This window comes from Gavia stellata, chromosome 3 (genome assembly GCF_030936135.1).
Source record: "Gavia stellata isolate bGavSte3 chromosome 3, bGavSte3.hap2, whole genome shotgun sequence".
In the NCBI taxonomy this organism is placed as follows: domain Eukaryota; kingdom Metazoa; phylum Chordata; class Aves; order Gaviiformes; family Gaviidae; genus Gavia; species Gavia stellata.
The window spans coordinates 5,007,895-5,024,714 of record NC_082596.1 but is presented as its reverse complement, the minus strand read 5'-3'; the positions used below and the strand labels follow the sequence as shown (position 1 = coordinate 5,024,714).

General features: G+C 38.7%; 1 protein-coding gene across 1 annotated transcript in view; it reads right to left on the bottom strand.

Moving 5' to 3' along the window:
• AGO2 (argonaute RISC catalytic component 2) overlaps positions 1–16,820 on the bottom strand; it is a 35,005-nt gene that overhangs the window by 7,079 nt on the left and 11,106 nt on the right. Inside the window, 10 exon segments of the mRNA XM_059836036.1 lie at positions 906–1,065; positions 3,465–3,649; positions 6,576–6,709; positions 9,094–9,216; positions 9,576–9,695; positions 9,890–10,037; positions 11,124–11,211; positions 13,865–13,999; positions 14,133–14,269; positions 15,616–15,797. Coding sequence (XP_059692019.1) covers positions 906–1,065; positions 3,465–3,649; positions 6,576–6,709; positions 9,094–9,216; positions 9,576–9,695; positions 9,890–10,037; positions 11,124–11,211; positions 13,865–13,999; positions 14,133–14,269; positions 15,616–15,797 — 1,412 coding nt within the window.

Here is a 16,820-nt window from a genome sequence, read left to right as displayed (position 1 = left end):
ATGATGTAGTAGGTTATTCCCTGAGCTCTCTCTACAACTTGAAATGCAATGATTGTAAAAATGCCATCTTTTTACCAACGTAGAAACCTAGTTGTTCATTTTGATCAAAGTAACTCTATACATCTTTATGCTAGCCTTCTCTATCCTGCACAGGTAAGGCAAAACGAGTTGTATTTTGTTCATTCTTCCATTAGAATTTCTTGCCATTGATTTTTCAATAAAACTGATGAAAAGTTTCAATTTAAGAACATATGTTTTAAGATGATACACAAACCAAATATAGTCTCTAACAGCAGGGTCCCTCCTTTTTTACAAATAAAAAAGATACTCATTTCACTCCCACTCAACTATATGCAGGACTTCAGTGACATGTCCAATAAAGAATTCAATAGTATCAAAGCAACTTCACAGAATATAATTCACAGTATAACTAAAACTTATCAGTGTAATATTAATAAGAAATTGCAAGGTAAACGACCTGGAAACCAGTTAAGAGTTTCCTGCTTTCAGCTTTTGGTTTCTTAAATGTCTATGTAAGTTAAGACATACAACAAGAAGAATCTTGATCACAATTAAACAGTAAAGGAAAAGGCACTACTATTCAAGATGCTCTCTATTTGTTTCTGAAAACTCAAGGCAAATAAAGTATTACAAATTTTTCATTCAAATGAAAGTTGTATATTTCAATGGTCAGATTGCAATAACAATATTATAAATTTCAACTGGAACAAGTACTCCTCTCCAGTCTTCGTAATGTAACTTTTGCAGGACTATTTATTAGAAGCCAAAAGATAGTTTGACTGAAGACAGTGCTACGACTACAGATAAAAGCACTCAGTTCTCTTTATCTGATGCGTGTTCTCTTTACAATACAATACCCTCTTCCTCTTTGAAAGACAGCTTACCTTCCCTGTGGCAGTAAAATATTATTTACGCCTCCCAATTTGACATTTATTTTTAAGCAAAGGTTAGACAGAGTTTGCGGTGTTGTTCTTTGCACATTTTTCATCTGAACACACTGCGTAGCCATTCCCAGCACAGTGTCACCAACACGCTTCACCTCCGCTGCAAAACAAAGTAAAAACAAAAAAAATTTGCATAATGCAGATCACATGGTGTAGAACACGTTAGTTCAATGACAATTAACTACACCTAGAGTTCTAGCAAAGCAGTCGTTTAAGCTTAAAGAAACAAGGAACCTAACCTCCAAACCCAACCCCAGGCTCCAATAAACCTCCTCCCAGTTCTGTACTGCTCCACCTGCCGACAGCACAGTAACTGGGTCCTAAATATAACTAAAGGCACTGTTGGCTTATTTTAACTAAGAATTTTTTTTAAATTACACTAATTGTAACTTTAGAATTAGTGTTTTATCATCAGCATGGAAGAACCTTTGGCTAATGAAGTAGGTAATGTCGATAATATTAGGATGATGAGCACTTGTTTCATTATTAAACACTGGACTAGCAATGCAAACTTAATAGTAACATGTCGAGTAATATTCAGCCAACCAGTTTATCACTGCAAGTTTAGCACTTGCATAAGAAGTGGCCAGTTTAGCAAAGGATGGCACACAAAACTCCAAAAGAAACTCATTAAGAACTGTACTATTCAAAAGGTTAAAATAAATCCTATTGGCAACAACAAAATTGAGACTTAAAGCCTTTAAGAGAGCCATACTCTTATGCTCAGAAAAAGAAGAAATTCAGGCTCCAAGACAGGCTCAGAGAAGATGCAAACCCCCCTTGGCAACTGGAGACGGAAAGAGGTTTTTTGAATCATAGAATCACTAAGGTTGGAAAAGACCTGTAAGATCATTGAGTCCAACCATCAACACCACCATGCCCATTAAACCATGTCCCACAATGCCTCGTCCACACGTTCCTTGAACACCTCCAGGGATGGTGACTCCACCACCTCCCTGGGCAGCCTGTTCCAGTGTCTCACCACTCTCTCAGTAAAGAAATTTTTCCTAATATCCAGCCTGAACCTCCCCTGACACAACTTGAGGCCGTTTCCTCTTGTCCTGCTGCTAGTCACTTGGGAGAAGAGACCAACACCCACCTCTCTGCAACCTCCTTTCAGGTAGTTGTACAGAGCGATAAGGTCTCCCCTCAGCCTCCTCTTCTCCAGACTGAACAACCCCAGTTCCCTCAGCCGCTCCTCATAAGGTTTGTGCTCCAGACCCCTCACCAGCTTCGTCGCCCTTCTCTGGACGGAGAAGGGTGAGGAGGAGGAACAGGGTGAGAGGAGGAGAAAAGACAAGAATGGGGGTATATGAAGTACAAGACTATGGAAGAGTGCACAGAGAAAATAGAGATGATTAGAGGGGCCAGAAGGAACTATAATTAAAGATAATGACAAGGAAAGCAGATGAGAGTGGTACCACATCCTCTCAGTGGTTAAGCAGAGGAAAGAGTCCCCTTTTAATGCCAAGCAGGAAAAGTGAAAATGTCATTTTGCACTGAATTTCTACTGAACAAATTAGAGATAAGCCACTTCCTTTGCAAGGCTGAATCAAGGGGGCAAAAAAGGCACTATTTTGATAAGGTCCCTTTTTTAATCTCTCTTTTTACCTTATATGAGATAATCTTGGGAAAAGAAAGTTAGGAAATTATTTTCTGGTATATTAGTGAGGGATGGGATAAAACAAATTTGCAGCTGCTTGGTAGATCTGAACCATCAGAGAAGAGAGAGTCCATGAAGCTATGGGAGAAAAATAGTGGATGATGCTGCGATTAGGCAAGGTAAGTGAAAAAAGGAGGAAGGTAGGATAGGAAAATGAGCAGTCTTGCCTATAGGAAGTGCTAGTTCAAACCAAAACGCACGGTTTCTCTAAAACATATTAAAACCTATGTGCATGTGCTATGTCAAATGCACTAACTGTCAATCTGTTTCCAAAAAACAGTTTAAGTTGCTGAGTTTTCACCTTCCATGCATTTGTGTTCTCGCAACCCAAGAGTTAAAAATCTAAAGGGGGGAGGGGGGAGGAAATCAACCTGCAGAAATCTCCTTCACTCAACTTTTTTTGCAAAAGGGTGATGGTGTGAGTAAGCAAAGAAGTTCTAAAAGCTACACGGTTCTTGAGTTCATTACTTCTTCAATCACTTGGAATTTTTAGCACACAAATTATAGTAAGCATATTTTAATCCACTGCATATCAATTTCATCAATTTCACAAAAGCCTTGGTTTAGCTTTCTCACTCACAAACTGCATCTCAAATGCAACCAACAGGAAGAATGTGGAAAAGCAAATTAAAAGCATAGACCAAAGTAATGAAAATAATTAAGGTCTTAATATAAAACATCATGTAGCACAAGAAGAATAAAATTGATTTATAGCCATTCCCTAGATGGAATTTATATAGTTAAACCAGAATTAAACTTCTCTCATTCAGATACTTCACAAAAAATACATGAAATTCTGACTGAAACACACATGCTCATGATTTGCACTTACTGACCATAGACTGGCGTTTTTCCTGGCAGAATTACTACAACAAGCTGCAGCCCAGTGTAAGTGTTCTTGAGATGTCTGAACATGGGCTCCACACTGTCAGCTCCCTGCGCGTATTTACAGAAGCACGGCTGCCCCTGGATTGGCATTCCTGCATCTCTGGAAATCTTCCTCAGTTGTTCTGTAAAGGACCTAAAGGATGTAAACAAATACATTAGATTCTCAGGTAGCAAAGTCTGTCTTGATTTTTTGTTGTTATTTTTAATGGAACAATCCTGTTAAACTTGCAGAGTTGTTGCGCTGTCCAAAAACCTGGGAATTTACCCCAAGTGCACCTTTAATTGACTGTACCTATGTCGTCGCTGAAGGAAAGACAGGGGAAGATGAGGAGATGCGCTGTATAAATAACGCCATTACTAAAAACTTCATTTCCACAAGCAAATTCCACCTTACTTGATCTTTCTATGGGAGATACAGTATAAGGTACTTTTAGCAAAAACGCTGCAATGATGCTATTTTGGATAGCCTGTTGTACCATACTTCCACGTGGTACTACCACTACAGAAATGGCTGGAGTTCCTTCTTTTTCTTGGTGAGGAAAGCAACCAACAGAAGTTACCAGCAATTGTGTCTCAGCGAATTGATCTAACATCAATAAAAATGCGCAAAAAACCCGTGCTAGATATCAGAGAAAAGGGGTATCCTGGAGGTGAAGACAAACTTCCTCCAAGGATGGTGCAAATGTAAGTCACCCTTTGACAGAAGTGGTCAGAAATGGAGACAACCTGATTTTGTCAGAGGCTTTTATCAGTGAAGACTGGTTCAGGCTCCCTGCTAGCAGGGTATGCTGCACTGCAGCCTGCCTCCTTCTCCTGGCTCTTGTTGACATGGCAGTGTTTGGCAATCTCTCCTTTTGAAGGGACACCACGAAGACACTGCCTGTTTTAAGCAAGACAATGAAAAGCACTTCAGTGTAGGAGTCTAAGGCTCTATAAAGTATACCCAGTCTGGAAAGCATCTTCAAAGTCATGGCTTCTCCAGGTTAGATGCCTGCAGTCAATGGTGCATGAGTAGCCTTTAAGTCCCATCCCCATAAAATAAAGGCAAGATGAGGAAGTAGCGAGGTGTCACAGCGCAGACCAGTAGAGAAGAGTACTTGGTGCTGAGGGGCCAACATCCATGCTACATGTGTTTCTGGGATTTTTCGTCACAGTGGCTGTAGACTAGTGCGGTGGGCTGAACGTCTATTAGTGGCTGAAGCACATCCTCTAGTCCAGTTTTATCCAAAAAAAAAAATCCACACTGTACAATCAGACTGCTCCTTGATGCAGAACATGGTATGGCAATTGGCAACCATCAGGAGCATCACTTCAAATATGCGCTCCTGATCAAAACTAGTGTTTTGACGCACCCAGAGATGTCCTCCTTTGGCACTTGGTTTAATGGCCAGCATAGTAAACGCGTGATCCCAGGCAGCAATGCTTAACTGACATAAACACGGACAAAGCCCCTTTTATTGTTTTGGAGTGGACGCCCCCATAAGTGTCTAAGAAGTTGCTCGTCTTCACCAAAGGGTGCCAGATAATACAGTCTTACCCACTGAGAGGGTGTGAAGATTCAGTTTCTTCCAAACACATTGTTAACTTTCATGAATCATAACAGTCTGTGAGCGTCAGCCCTGCAGCTTGTGGCTTCTTGCAGAAAATAGGCACATTAAGCACTTTCCCTGGCAAAACAAGCACTCGCCACTGTAAGCAGAAAGAGTCAGTGGCAGAAGATGCAAGTCTAAAATGGCACAGGTTTTGATCCTTTAGAAGTCCATCTGTAAGCATGGTGTCTAAGAGAGAATATTCTCTCCCTTTTCCTGAGAGGTAAAGCAGGATGATTTTGAAGACTTTTAGGGATTTTCAAGGTGTTTACTCTAACGGATCTACAGCAGCCGAGTTCCAACTTGCTCAACAAGATGTAACAAGAGGCAACAAGATGCAACTGGATGCAGCCATACTCCTAGTACGAAGGAATGTCCTTTCACGGTAAGGACAAACTCCATCAAATAATTTTATTTTGACTTATTATGTTGGTGACTTCTGCCTATCTCTCAACATTGACTAACTTCTCCTATGCAGCATTTCCACCAGAAGCAACAGTGCAGAAAGGAAAATTCTCTGGCAGCTTAGTTCCTGCTATATACCTAGAGAACAAGTCCCTAGCCTTACACAATGGGAAGAAAAGTAAAAGGTAGGATTCCCACTGTTTTCTCACCACTTGCTAGGGAAAAACTCCCAAGCTCTTTAGCAAATCATCTAAAGGAACACTGTTACAGCAATACCATTGTTATGAACAATCACTGGCTTGCGTTCACCTTATAAAGAGCAGCTGAGTCACCTGCTAGGGTAGCTGTAAGAGCTGCACTTGCCCATGCATGAAGGGAAGGCAACCGTGTACAGAAGAAGGAATTAGACAATCCATTTACACAGGCATGCACACTTTCCCTGATCTAAGAATGGTAGATGTCACTTTTAACAACAGGCTTTCAACAATCATGTTCCATCCAAAGACAGAGAAACCAAATTTGAAAGTTTCATTCAAATGCTCAAAGTCAAGAGAACAACTAGTCCTACCCATCTTACAAACACAGCAACTTGCACATTACGGTAACTCTAGAGGGTAAAAAGTTTTAGACAAAAGTTGGATTGCTTTTTCAATTTTTTCCCTTTTAAGTAAGTTCTGCACAAATAAATCTATTCCATATCACCAGGAAAAGAGCTTAAGATGACATACATATTAGCTTTCACTCTTGACAAATACTTAGTGATAAACACCCTTCATTACATGATTTTAGTCATCTTAAACTCTGTCCTAAGGCCTCGCTGGTCAGAAACCTGCCATATAGCACAAACTGCTTTTGGTAAGTCTGATTTGGAGGATTTCATGATGCTAGCATTGAAATCACATTGGCATCATTCAAAACACAAAGAGACAGAACTTCAAAAGCACTGTTAAAGAGGTATTGCCATACGTTAAACAATTTAACAAAATATATGTTCTAAATAAGTGAAATTATGGTATTTCCATACATAACAAATAATAAGTTCACCATCTTATGAAACACACTTACTTAAGATGAACTTCAGTGCACTGGCGCTGGGGAGCAAAGCACGCAATTGCCCAAACCTTTATTTCAATTCCAGTGTGAAACTGTTTATTCCTCATGTCCCAGACTCCTTGAACTGGTGTAGCAATTGCTTTATTCTGGAAATGGAAGGAAAAAAAACCAAAACCCAAAACACTAATGCAAAAATTGATTCATGCCAACACAAATCAGTTATGCTTCTGCTTCCCTCTGACTAGCAGGCTATTTATATTCTCAGGTCTTTCTCTCCACTGTTCAAACATCTATCCTATCTTATAAAGATCATTCTATCACTGTAGCAAGACAGCTTGCTCATAATAAAGCTCATAAAAATAAAGCTCATATTGTTCATTTTATCGTTGATGTTTCCTTTGCTTATATAAATCATCAGCAGAAAGAAATTACACATGGATAGTAAGTCAGATTTATGCTTAGTATGTAATGTTAACAAGAACATACACTTCTACAGCAACTTTACAACTGTTCAGTGAATTTTCCAAGAGCAACTAATTTAAGTATTATCAATATTTTACACATCGCTAAGTGGTTCGATGTCACTCACGCAACTCTAGAAAAAATGTGAACAAGCTGACAAAAGATGATCAATTATTCAACTTTGACCTGCACAACACTTTCTCACCCATCAAGCAGACGTTAGTTACTGTGATGGATTATCTAGAGGACAAGGGATATAATAAGATGACTAAATGTGCTGGTTTTGGCTGGGATAGAATTAATTTTCTTCATAGTAGCTAGTATGGGGCTGTGTTTTGGATTTGTGCTGAAAACAGTGTTGATAGCACAGGGATGTTTTCATTACTGCTGAGCAGTGCTTACACAGAGTCAAGGCCTTTTTTGCTTCTCACCCCACCAGCGAGTAGGCTGGGGGTGCACAAGGAGTTGGGAGGGGACACAGCCGGGACAGCTGACCCCAACTGACCAAAGGGATATCCCATACCATAGGACGTCATGCTCAGTATATAAACTAGGGGTCAAGCTGACTGGGAGACTGCTGCTTGGGGACAGGCTGGGCATCGGTCGGAGAGCGGTGAGCAATTCTTTTCATTTGCATCACTTGTCTTTCTTGGGTTTTATTTATCTTTTTTTTTTTTTTTGTTATTTTCCTTTTCATTACAATTTTAATTTTTATTATTTTATTTCATTTATTAAACTGTTCTTATCTCAACCCATAAGCCTTCTCACTTTCACTTTCCCAATTCTCTTCCCCATCCCTCTGGGGCAGTGGGGGAGTAAGCAAGCGGCTGTGTGGTGCTTAGTTGCCGGCTGGGGTTAAAACCACAACACTAAAGTAATTCCGGTGATGTTAATTACCTTAATAAGTATTAGTACCCAGTAGATACTTCAGACAAGTTATCACAATGTCTGCCTTCTCATTTAGCAGCAACAGCTACAATTTATGGGAATTTTTCAGGTTACATACAAATTTGATAATTCATTTTGCAAAGCCTTGTGTCTGCTGAAGGCAGTACCTCCCCCACTTCGACTTTCCATCACTCATCTGCCATTAAGCTCTTGTTCCCCCAGTTCCCCTGCTGCCGGAATAGTTCATGAGAGCACTCTCCCTAATCAGGATCAGGCAAAGACAGCTGGGTTATCTTAACCTGTCAGTGAAGGAAGGTTTGAGTTAATCTGCCCGATTTTGCCTGACAAGACACAAGATCTTCTCCCATTGCGGGTTTATGGAGGTAACAGCCCGATTTGTGCACAGGGACAGAACTATCTTCAGCTAGCAATGCATCTAGAAGAGGTTCATCTGAAGTCTCCACAAATTAAGTTATCCTAGCCATCAAGGCTTTCGTCTTGCATAAGAACAAGACATGTTCTATAATTGCTAGAAAATCCTGTTTCTCAAGCTTTTTTTTTGAAAGACACCACAGTAGCAAGATTACGTCAGGAAGGCCATCTGAAAAGCCACTGTAAAGAAAAAAACCTGTGAGTCAATACTCCAACAGGAAGAGATGGCTCTGGAGAAAAACATGCTGGAAGAGCTAATACATTAAGACAGTTGTCCTAAACACAGCTCCTCCACCCACAACACGCAAAACCAACCAGAAGTTCAGGAAGATTTCAGAGTTAGGGAAGGCAAAAATGAACAGTAATAATTAAAGTTCTCTATGTTCCTCTCCATACACGCCAATTTGAACTGCTATTTGCAGGTTTCTTCTTGCAACACACAATAAAACAGTGTGTGAAAGAAAAAAAAATACAGCTTACACACATTTTTCTCTTAAGTTTATGTAAGTGCATTTTTACCCTAGCTCTACTTTCCGAAATAAACAAGCGATTGAGGGACAGAGCATCAAACACAACATGCCCATTAAATAATTTTTGAAAGTCCTTAAATGCAAGTTCTAAACATTACACCTATGATGACTTTATTGCATTACACCCAACATCATTCATTTAAAGCAACCACATTATAGAAGTTATCACAGCTGGTAACTGAAGCTATTACAGATTGTACAGTATCTGTTCAACATACCCTGCCTCCATAGAGGATTGAAGGAGGCTGTAGGACTCTACCGGTCACATCTGTCATTTCATCTTTGACCATTATTCCAAATTCACGAACATAAGGGTCAGTATTAAAACTCGCACTCCGCATCTGAAATTAAAAGGGATTAGATATTTCTTGCAGAAAAAGAAGTCATTTTTATGAGATCTAAAACTTTCCGAGATAACCTGTATTTAGGCACACACCCCTTACACATATGGGTGATGCCAAGCATTCAGAGCCTCTGTTAATTCCACTTGGATACATGGATGCCTCAAAATTTGAAATAAAACACCAAAAGCACACTTGAAAACCTTTTTTAAGAATGTATTTCTCTGTAATTAATGGAGAGTCTTATAAAAACAAGCTCATAACCTGTGTGTAGTGCACAAACTATTTAGTATCTGCTAATAGTAAGAGAAAAATAAGGCCCATTACTATACTTCACTCCTCTTCAACAGAACACTCACCAATTTGCTAATCTCTTCTTGACGGTCAGGTGCTGATCTGGCAGTTGCCCGAATCATAGTGGAAGTTTGATTGTCAGTGAGTTTCTTTATGCATCTTTGTCCCGCCACTATGTTGCACACCTAAAATATCCCCGCACAAAGGAAGTTAAAAAACACAACGCAACTGTTTTGGGTGGGTTTTTTTTCTTTCATTGCCGCATTACACAATTTCTGAAGTTGGCTACTCAAAAAACAGTTTGTCAACATTTGAGCCTTTTCCCTCTGACCTCCTTCCCCCATTCCCAGAATACAATATTATCTAAAAGTTTACTTGCCTCAAGAGGAAGGTACGTGTGTTTCTGCTCCTGTCCAACTTGTAAACATGGAAGGTGAGGATAGCGTAAAACTAGTTTGTGCCTGTCCTTAAAATACTGAGCTACAGTGCATTCAACTGTTTGTCCATTCTCCTGCTGAAGTGGGAATCTATTGGAAATCAAATTTGAAAAGAAGCCATTACTTGATGGTAGAATACTTTCCCACACTGGCTCAATATACTTCTTGGCACAAGTTAAGCTTACTGGAGATTAAACCTATCTTGCTGACATGATGCAAGTATACTTCTGTAATTAAGATTCCAACATTGCCACTACCGTGTGTCTTCTAATGGTACCACACAAGGCTATTTCTCTAACATTCTTGATATCTGAAGCTATAAATTAAGTTTCCTAAGAGCAGGTGCCTTAGAGACAAAGACTAATATTTTCTGCTTATTTGGGATACTTGCAGTACTACATTTTATGATATGCCATGCACAGAAAATAGTAAGCCTACTCTGAGAGTTGCAAAACCAATTATTGCTTCAGAAATGCATTTCTCTCTTTCTGTACGTTACAAATGTATTTCTGTATATGCACACACAATTGCATATACTTACATCAAGGTGGCACAAATATTGTCTTTTCATTAATAGAATACACCACTGAAAGAGCACAAAACAACGCCCAAGCAATTAAATACCAGATTTAGATATTGATCAGTTATCTTCTTGTAAAAAGCTGGTATCAGTTTTGTTCCTTACACTACCTTCTTAAAAAAGAGAATAAATACCTCCATATTGAAGTTATGTGCAAATCTCTGGTTAGTGATTAAAAATAAACATTTTTTCCAGAGGAAAAAGAGATTGGTAATAAGCAAGATTAGAAAGCTGATCCCGTTTAGCACTACTTTTCTACTCAACAGTTCTGGGAAACGTTACACTACAATAGGGCACCCTGTTCTTCCAATGTCGAAGAAATCCATAAATGAAAAAAACCCAACAAAACAAAACAACCAAAACCACCACAGATTTAAAACCAAGCGATTGGTTCAAATGCCATGACATTCATTATAGAACAAAAATAGAACAAAAAGAACAGCAAAATTGGGAAAATACTTTGAGGTGTATTTTAAATGTATTGACCAAAGAAAGTATCATTTTTCAAGACAACTTTTCCTATGTCAGTAAGGCAGGCAAGATACTTTTCCAGCCTGAGATTAAACATACACTTAAAAAGAATCAAAATACTTTACGTTTGGTGACTTGCTGGTCGTCTGGTGACATTGCACACTCTGTACTTTCTTTTCATTTGTCCACAGTGTGTTATCTCCACCTTTAGACCTAAAAATTGGAAAACATGTATCACCATTTCTTCAAAATCAATGTGTCAGCCCCCTAAATTGCTACACAAGACCACTGAAATTGTGCAGTGAAGCTATTCACTATTTAGCCTGTTCTCCGACAACCGAAGGGTATCCCAGACAGATACTCAAAAAAACATTTTATAGTCTTAAAAGTCAAAATCCCTGAGCTTCAGCCAAAGTTCAAAAAAGAATTTTAGAGACAAGACAAAACTCCAAAGCCCCAAGAGTTCACAGACAAAGCTGAAAGCATTCTGTGAATTCTAATTCTGTACCTCTAAGGAAGTCCAGGATGGTGAAAGGACAAAAAGGGCACGCAACCTCCTTGAAACAAAAAGCTTGTTTATACTTTATGTCTAAACATATGGTGTCTGTGAGACCTCCAACTATTGCAACCAACCCTGAACTAATGAATCGGAGGGGGGGAAATACCCATACAGCCTCTAGGAGCCCATGGGAATGAGGCCACGGGGCTTTACTCTTTGTGAAGACAAACATCTGTTGAAAACCTCACTGGCACAAAAGCCGAGCCCACCTGAAAGCCAAAAACTTCTAGAAGAATAAATTGTCCACCCCAAACCAGCACAACACGGATACCCGTCAAGAATTCTTCCTAATTTACCATTGCTTACAAATATATGTTTGACTGCAGCGTTTTCATTTATATTACTTTCATGCTTAGGCAGAAACAGATGTAGATGGGCTATTAGAAATAGGAAGTTGAATATGTGGGAATAGGAATGAGGGGGTTGTACATAGAAATTCCTTATATATCTGCACATGTGTATAAACTCAGGCTGCTGCTGAGTAACAGTGCGTACTTCCCCTATCTGTCAAAAGCACTAATAACTTGCCAAACAATGTATTAATCTTTCCACATGATTTGTTATGGCTCAAAGTGCCATCTATTATGAAACCTTCAATAAATATCAAGTTTTCATTAATACATCCGAAATCTGTATCACAGTATTTTCATTAAAAGATAAACTGTTACCTCAACACCTCAATTTACAACTATCTTTGCTGCAAATTTGAGATGACTTCTTCTATCTGAAGAATGAAAATCCTCATGGAAAAAATGACAAAAGCAGATGGCGATTCAGTGCCTGATTATTTTTTCAAAACACTTACAACCAGTAGAAACTCAGGATTTATTTATTTATACTTTTCTTGCTAACTTCTAGTTGGGCAAAGACAATTTTGTGGACATTTTGTGGAAACAAGAAAGCTGCATGATAGATTTATGGAGTTTGTTTTTCTTTTTTAACTTGCTTGCTTTTTATCAAGCGTATAATGAAGGAAGGACCTCAATTTTCCAGAAGAAACCTTCAGTAAACACAAACAGTAAGATTCCTTCCTCCTACTCTTTGATTCAGTCATATTAAAAAACTGTAATTTACTTCCAGGAGAGTATATATACGAAATATATCTAAATATGCAAAACCACATTTGTAAATTATTAGTAAAATCTGGAATATTAAAATCTTGACACCAGTAACTGGCAAAAATTAACATCAGGTAATTTTTAAAAAAACATGAAATCCCAGTCTTTGTAAACATTTTGAAATCATGAGATTAGGAACTGGAGTATCTTTGTCATAGACCCAGGATTGGCACTACCGATATGTTTCAAAAGTGAAAACTATGAAATTTTTGTATTTAACTTAACTCATATTTACTTAGAGATGGGGGTACTTTAAGAAGAGCAAAGCAGTACAGTAAACAAAACTTCTAAACACAATAAAGCAATATTCATTTGGGAAGATAAATTGTTTTTAAGGAGACTGACATAATAAGGGATGCTGCTCTATATGCTGAAAAGAAAAGATCTCAGTAGTACCTCTGCACTGAGATGCTCTCAGATGCCAACACGCACAAGTAACTTTGACATGACACTTGATCAAGTGACTGGGGTGGTGGTGAGGCACAAAAAAAAGAAGGTATGTCAAGAGAACCTACACCTAAATGACTTAAGAGAAGCTTGCAGAAGTCACAAGCCAGAAACTAATCTCACTAAAATAAATTACCATCCACCTGCTAGAAAGTTTTAGTTCATCCCATCACTTAGAATAAAACATATCGTCTTCACGGTTTCACTAATGCACTTTCGTTAAGGGCAAAGCTAATTAAACTACCCTATATCTGCCACAGGCAAAATGCACACGCATATATAGTTACCACAGATTCTCAAATATGTGATAATTTACTTACATGCATACCTGAGCTTTAAATGTGGCTGGTTCAGAAAAAACCCCAAAAGGATAAGTATGCTCACTTAACTTTTTATACTAGTGATTCATCAAATCTGAAGCCACGCAGTTATCTGAACTGACCCAACTTTGCTTATATTCATAAAGTGACTCTGTCACGCTACAGAGATTAACTGATGTATTAAGAAAAAAGGACAACTAGACTGAAGCATAAAATTTATCAGTAGACTTCTGAAAGTCTTGAAATATATGTAAGTAATAAAATGATTCTTGCCTCTTAGTTTTGCTCAAAAATCGTACGTGCACTGTTGGTTGTGATAATCTGTCCCCAAATAAGGCAACCGCTATAGAAAATTCTTTGAACGTGTACTGGCAACACATCATCAGACAGAATAAAGCAGTTTTATGTAATTTAATTATTACCTTTTATTTCTTTGGTAAACTTTACCCTTTGGGAATCTGTCAGAGGTTTTTGTTGTTCTTCAATACTTTTGAAGTCCAAAACTTCACATACAAACTCGATAACTGGCTGTGCTTTGTAAAATGCGGTTGCAGATACTGTAGACAAAAACATTAATGTTATATTACAACAATACTGAGGAAATTTAAGAAGTCCAACAAGTGGAACTAAATTTTTGCCTTTCCGCTGAAAGAGAAAGAAGGAACAAGTAAAGATTTTTATAGGACTTACCATCAATATTTAACATCATTTTCCATAATGAAGGTCTGACTGATTGATGGAAGCCAAACCAAACTTCTCTGCCACCACCCAATGGATTTGAGCACCCTTCTGATGCTGTAAAAAAAGATCGCCCCACAGGAGTATATCTGCAATAAATAAAATAAATTCAGACCATAAAACTAAAGCAAAAAAAAATTGCAATAAAGGCGTAACTAATACAAATTCCTATTCACAAAAGCACAGAAATGTTTCAAATGTGTTTCAAATTAACGACAATCTGATATTCCTGTCAGGACTCAGGTTACACCTCTCAAAATCCAGCTAGTTACAGTAAGAAACTGGCTACTACTCATGGTTGTTTAAATTTATTTTCAGTGTACTCCTTAATATACCTACTAATTCAAACAAACAGCATTAATGATTTTTTGGTACTCTATTAAAAATTCAGCTACGCTTTAGTTAAGAAAATAAACAAACATCTCTGTTTTTAAAACAACAATGTAGTAATCTCTTCCCTTACTTATGCATAGCTTCCTCTGAAATCCGTAGAAAATTTGCGTAGGTGAACAACTGATCTAACAAATATTTTTGATGCACCTTTCATCTTAGTAATTCAGTACTGCACACTTAATATCAAACTAATCAAAACCAGCGCTAATATGTTTCTCTGAACAAAGATGTGCGACTAACTAGTCTGGGCTGTTTTCTGTGTTGCAAAACCTGACTAAAGTTGTTTTTTTTTTTTTTTATCCTTAATGTGAGGATACAGTCAATGTAATATAAGGCTATTTAAAGATATTTACATAAATTTAACTCATTTTCCCTGTTTAGCCCTTCAAAAAGGGAAAGTTCAGCCCTACTAAGCTTTGTTCTTTATTTTCCAATTGAACGTAATTTGAACAGTGGTCTTAAGTGATTTGTTTCACGGCAGAATTAAACCCAGTATCCCTTGGGTTTGACTGCAAATGCTGTAGATCCCACTTGCTTGGAAAAAAAACCGAATCATTTTCAAGCTTTTTTCTAGAAAAATAGCTATACTGGGTGACATTAATGTCCCCCTAGCACAGTACCCTTTATACAAAATTGGCAATAAACATCTGCCCAAGGACACATAGGAACAGGGTAAGAAGTTTTTTAAAACCACCCTTACATGTCTACAACCTCCAACTATTTTCCACGCAGGGAGGGCTTTCTTCTGAGGCCTACACAGAAACAGGCTGTGAGTGAGACGGCAGGGTGCCCCTGACCTGAGAACACACAAACATGGAGCGAGTCCGAAGACCAGTGGGGAAAGGTACTTGTGTCTAGGCCGGAGGCTACTAATTCCACCGTATGAGCAGAAAAGCACCGTATTGCCTCTTGCCTGAGCATGCCATCTGCTAGATAGCTATTGTTTTGGTTGAGCTATGAAAGCATATCCTACCCAAAAAGCCACTCAAGCGATTCAAATAACAACGCAACCTCCTAAACAACGTCAAGGTCTTCCCCTCACCTCATGGAAGGCAAGTGCCTCATCACTACATCCAGTGCCTGGATGGTTTCAAACGGGACACTTGGCAGCCGACCAGAAAGAGCATCATGTAAAGCCTGCAAACTCACACAGGACATCCACTTTATAGCCACCTTAAATATTCTGTCCTTTCCTTCTCCTGGCAGCGTGACCTCCAGCTCCACCTGCAACAATGCCAAACAACAAACCAAGATGATTCTTTCCGTTTAAAGGGGAAAATGGAAAGGGCTTGGAAGGGATGATGGATTCCTCTGAACAGCGCTATAAAGTATGGGAGGAGATAAAAAAACAATGATGAAGTAACAACATACATTAGGTACAGCCTCTTTTTACAGCTAGATCTTTCCAAAGGTACATTTCAGAAAGCTGGCATGCTTTCCAACTGACGCCTATCTCCCTGTTTGAGGCAACACTGTAATTTGGAAGTGCTTGCGCATCAACAGGGAGGTCTCCGTGAAGATCTGATAACCTGATTTCAGCTACCTAACACATACTAACGCATCACCGCTCACATCAGCTCCTGCATGCCTAAAATAAAAAACGTGGTCTGTCACTACCTGCCAAGATTCAGAAATCTCTGGTATTCGCTCTCTGGAGTGCCAGAGCGCTTTATATATTATTACTGTAGACATAGTTCAAACGAGAGAAAATAAAATCCGCAAGGAACTTTCAAAGGGAAAAACCCAAACGCCACCACCCCCCCAACAAACAACAACAACCACCAACCACAAAACCCACCAACCCAAAAACCTCTTACTTCTAAATACCAAAGAAAGAATAAACAATGACCCCCAAGTACTCGTGATGCTATCAGGCAGGGAGCAGGGGCACTCCTTTGACATGTTATGCCCTACGTTCAATTTTTTGTCTAAAAAGCACTGGCAAACTACATTATGGTAAATTACTTAAGCCGACTACTTGTAATTACTTGTAATGCTGATTTCTCCTCTTTATTAAAAGAGAGAAAGCCTGAGCACAGAAGTTCTTAAACCAACTAAAATTAAGGCTTGCCTGAAATGATTAGCAGTCCTGGGAGCAACTACAAGAAATAACAAGATCAGAGTATCCTTTGTGCTAGATATAAACAAAACCATTGCATTTTCCTGTCCGAGGGAGCTTAGAATTTAAATATAAAAGGCATCCACTTAACAGACAAACTGTAATTAGCGGGCTAGCAAAAATAATAC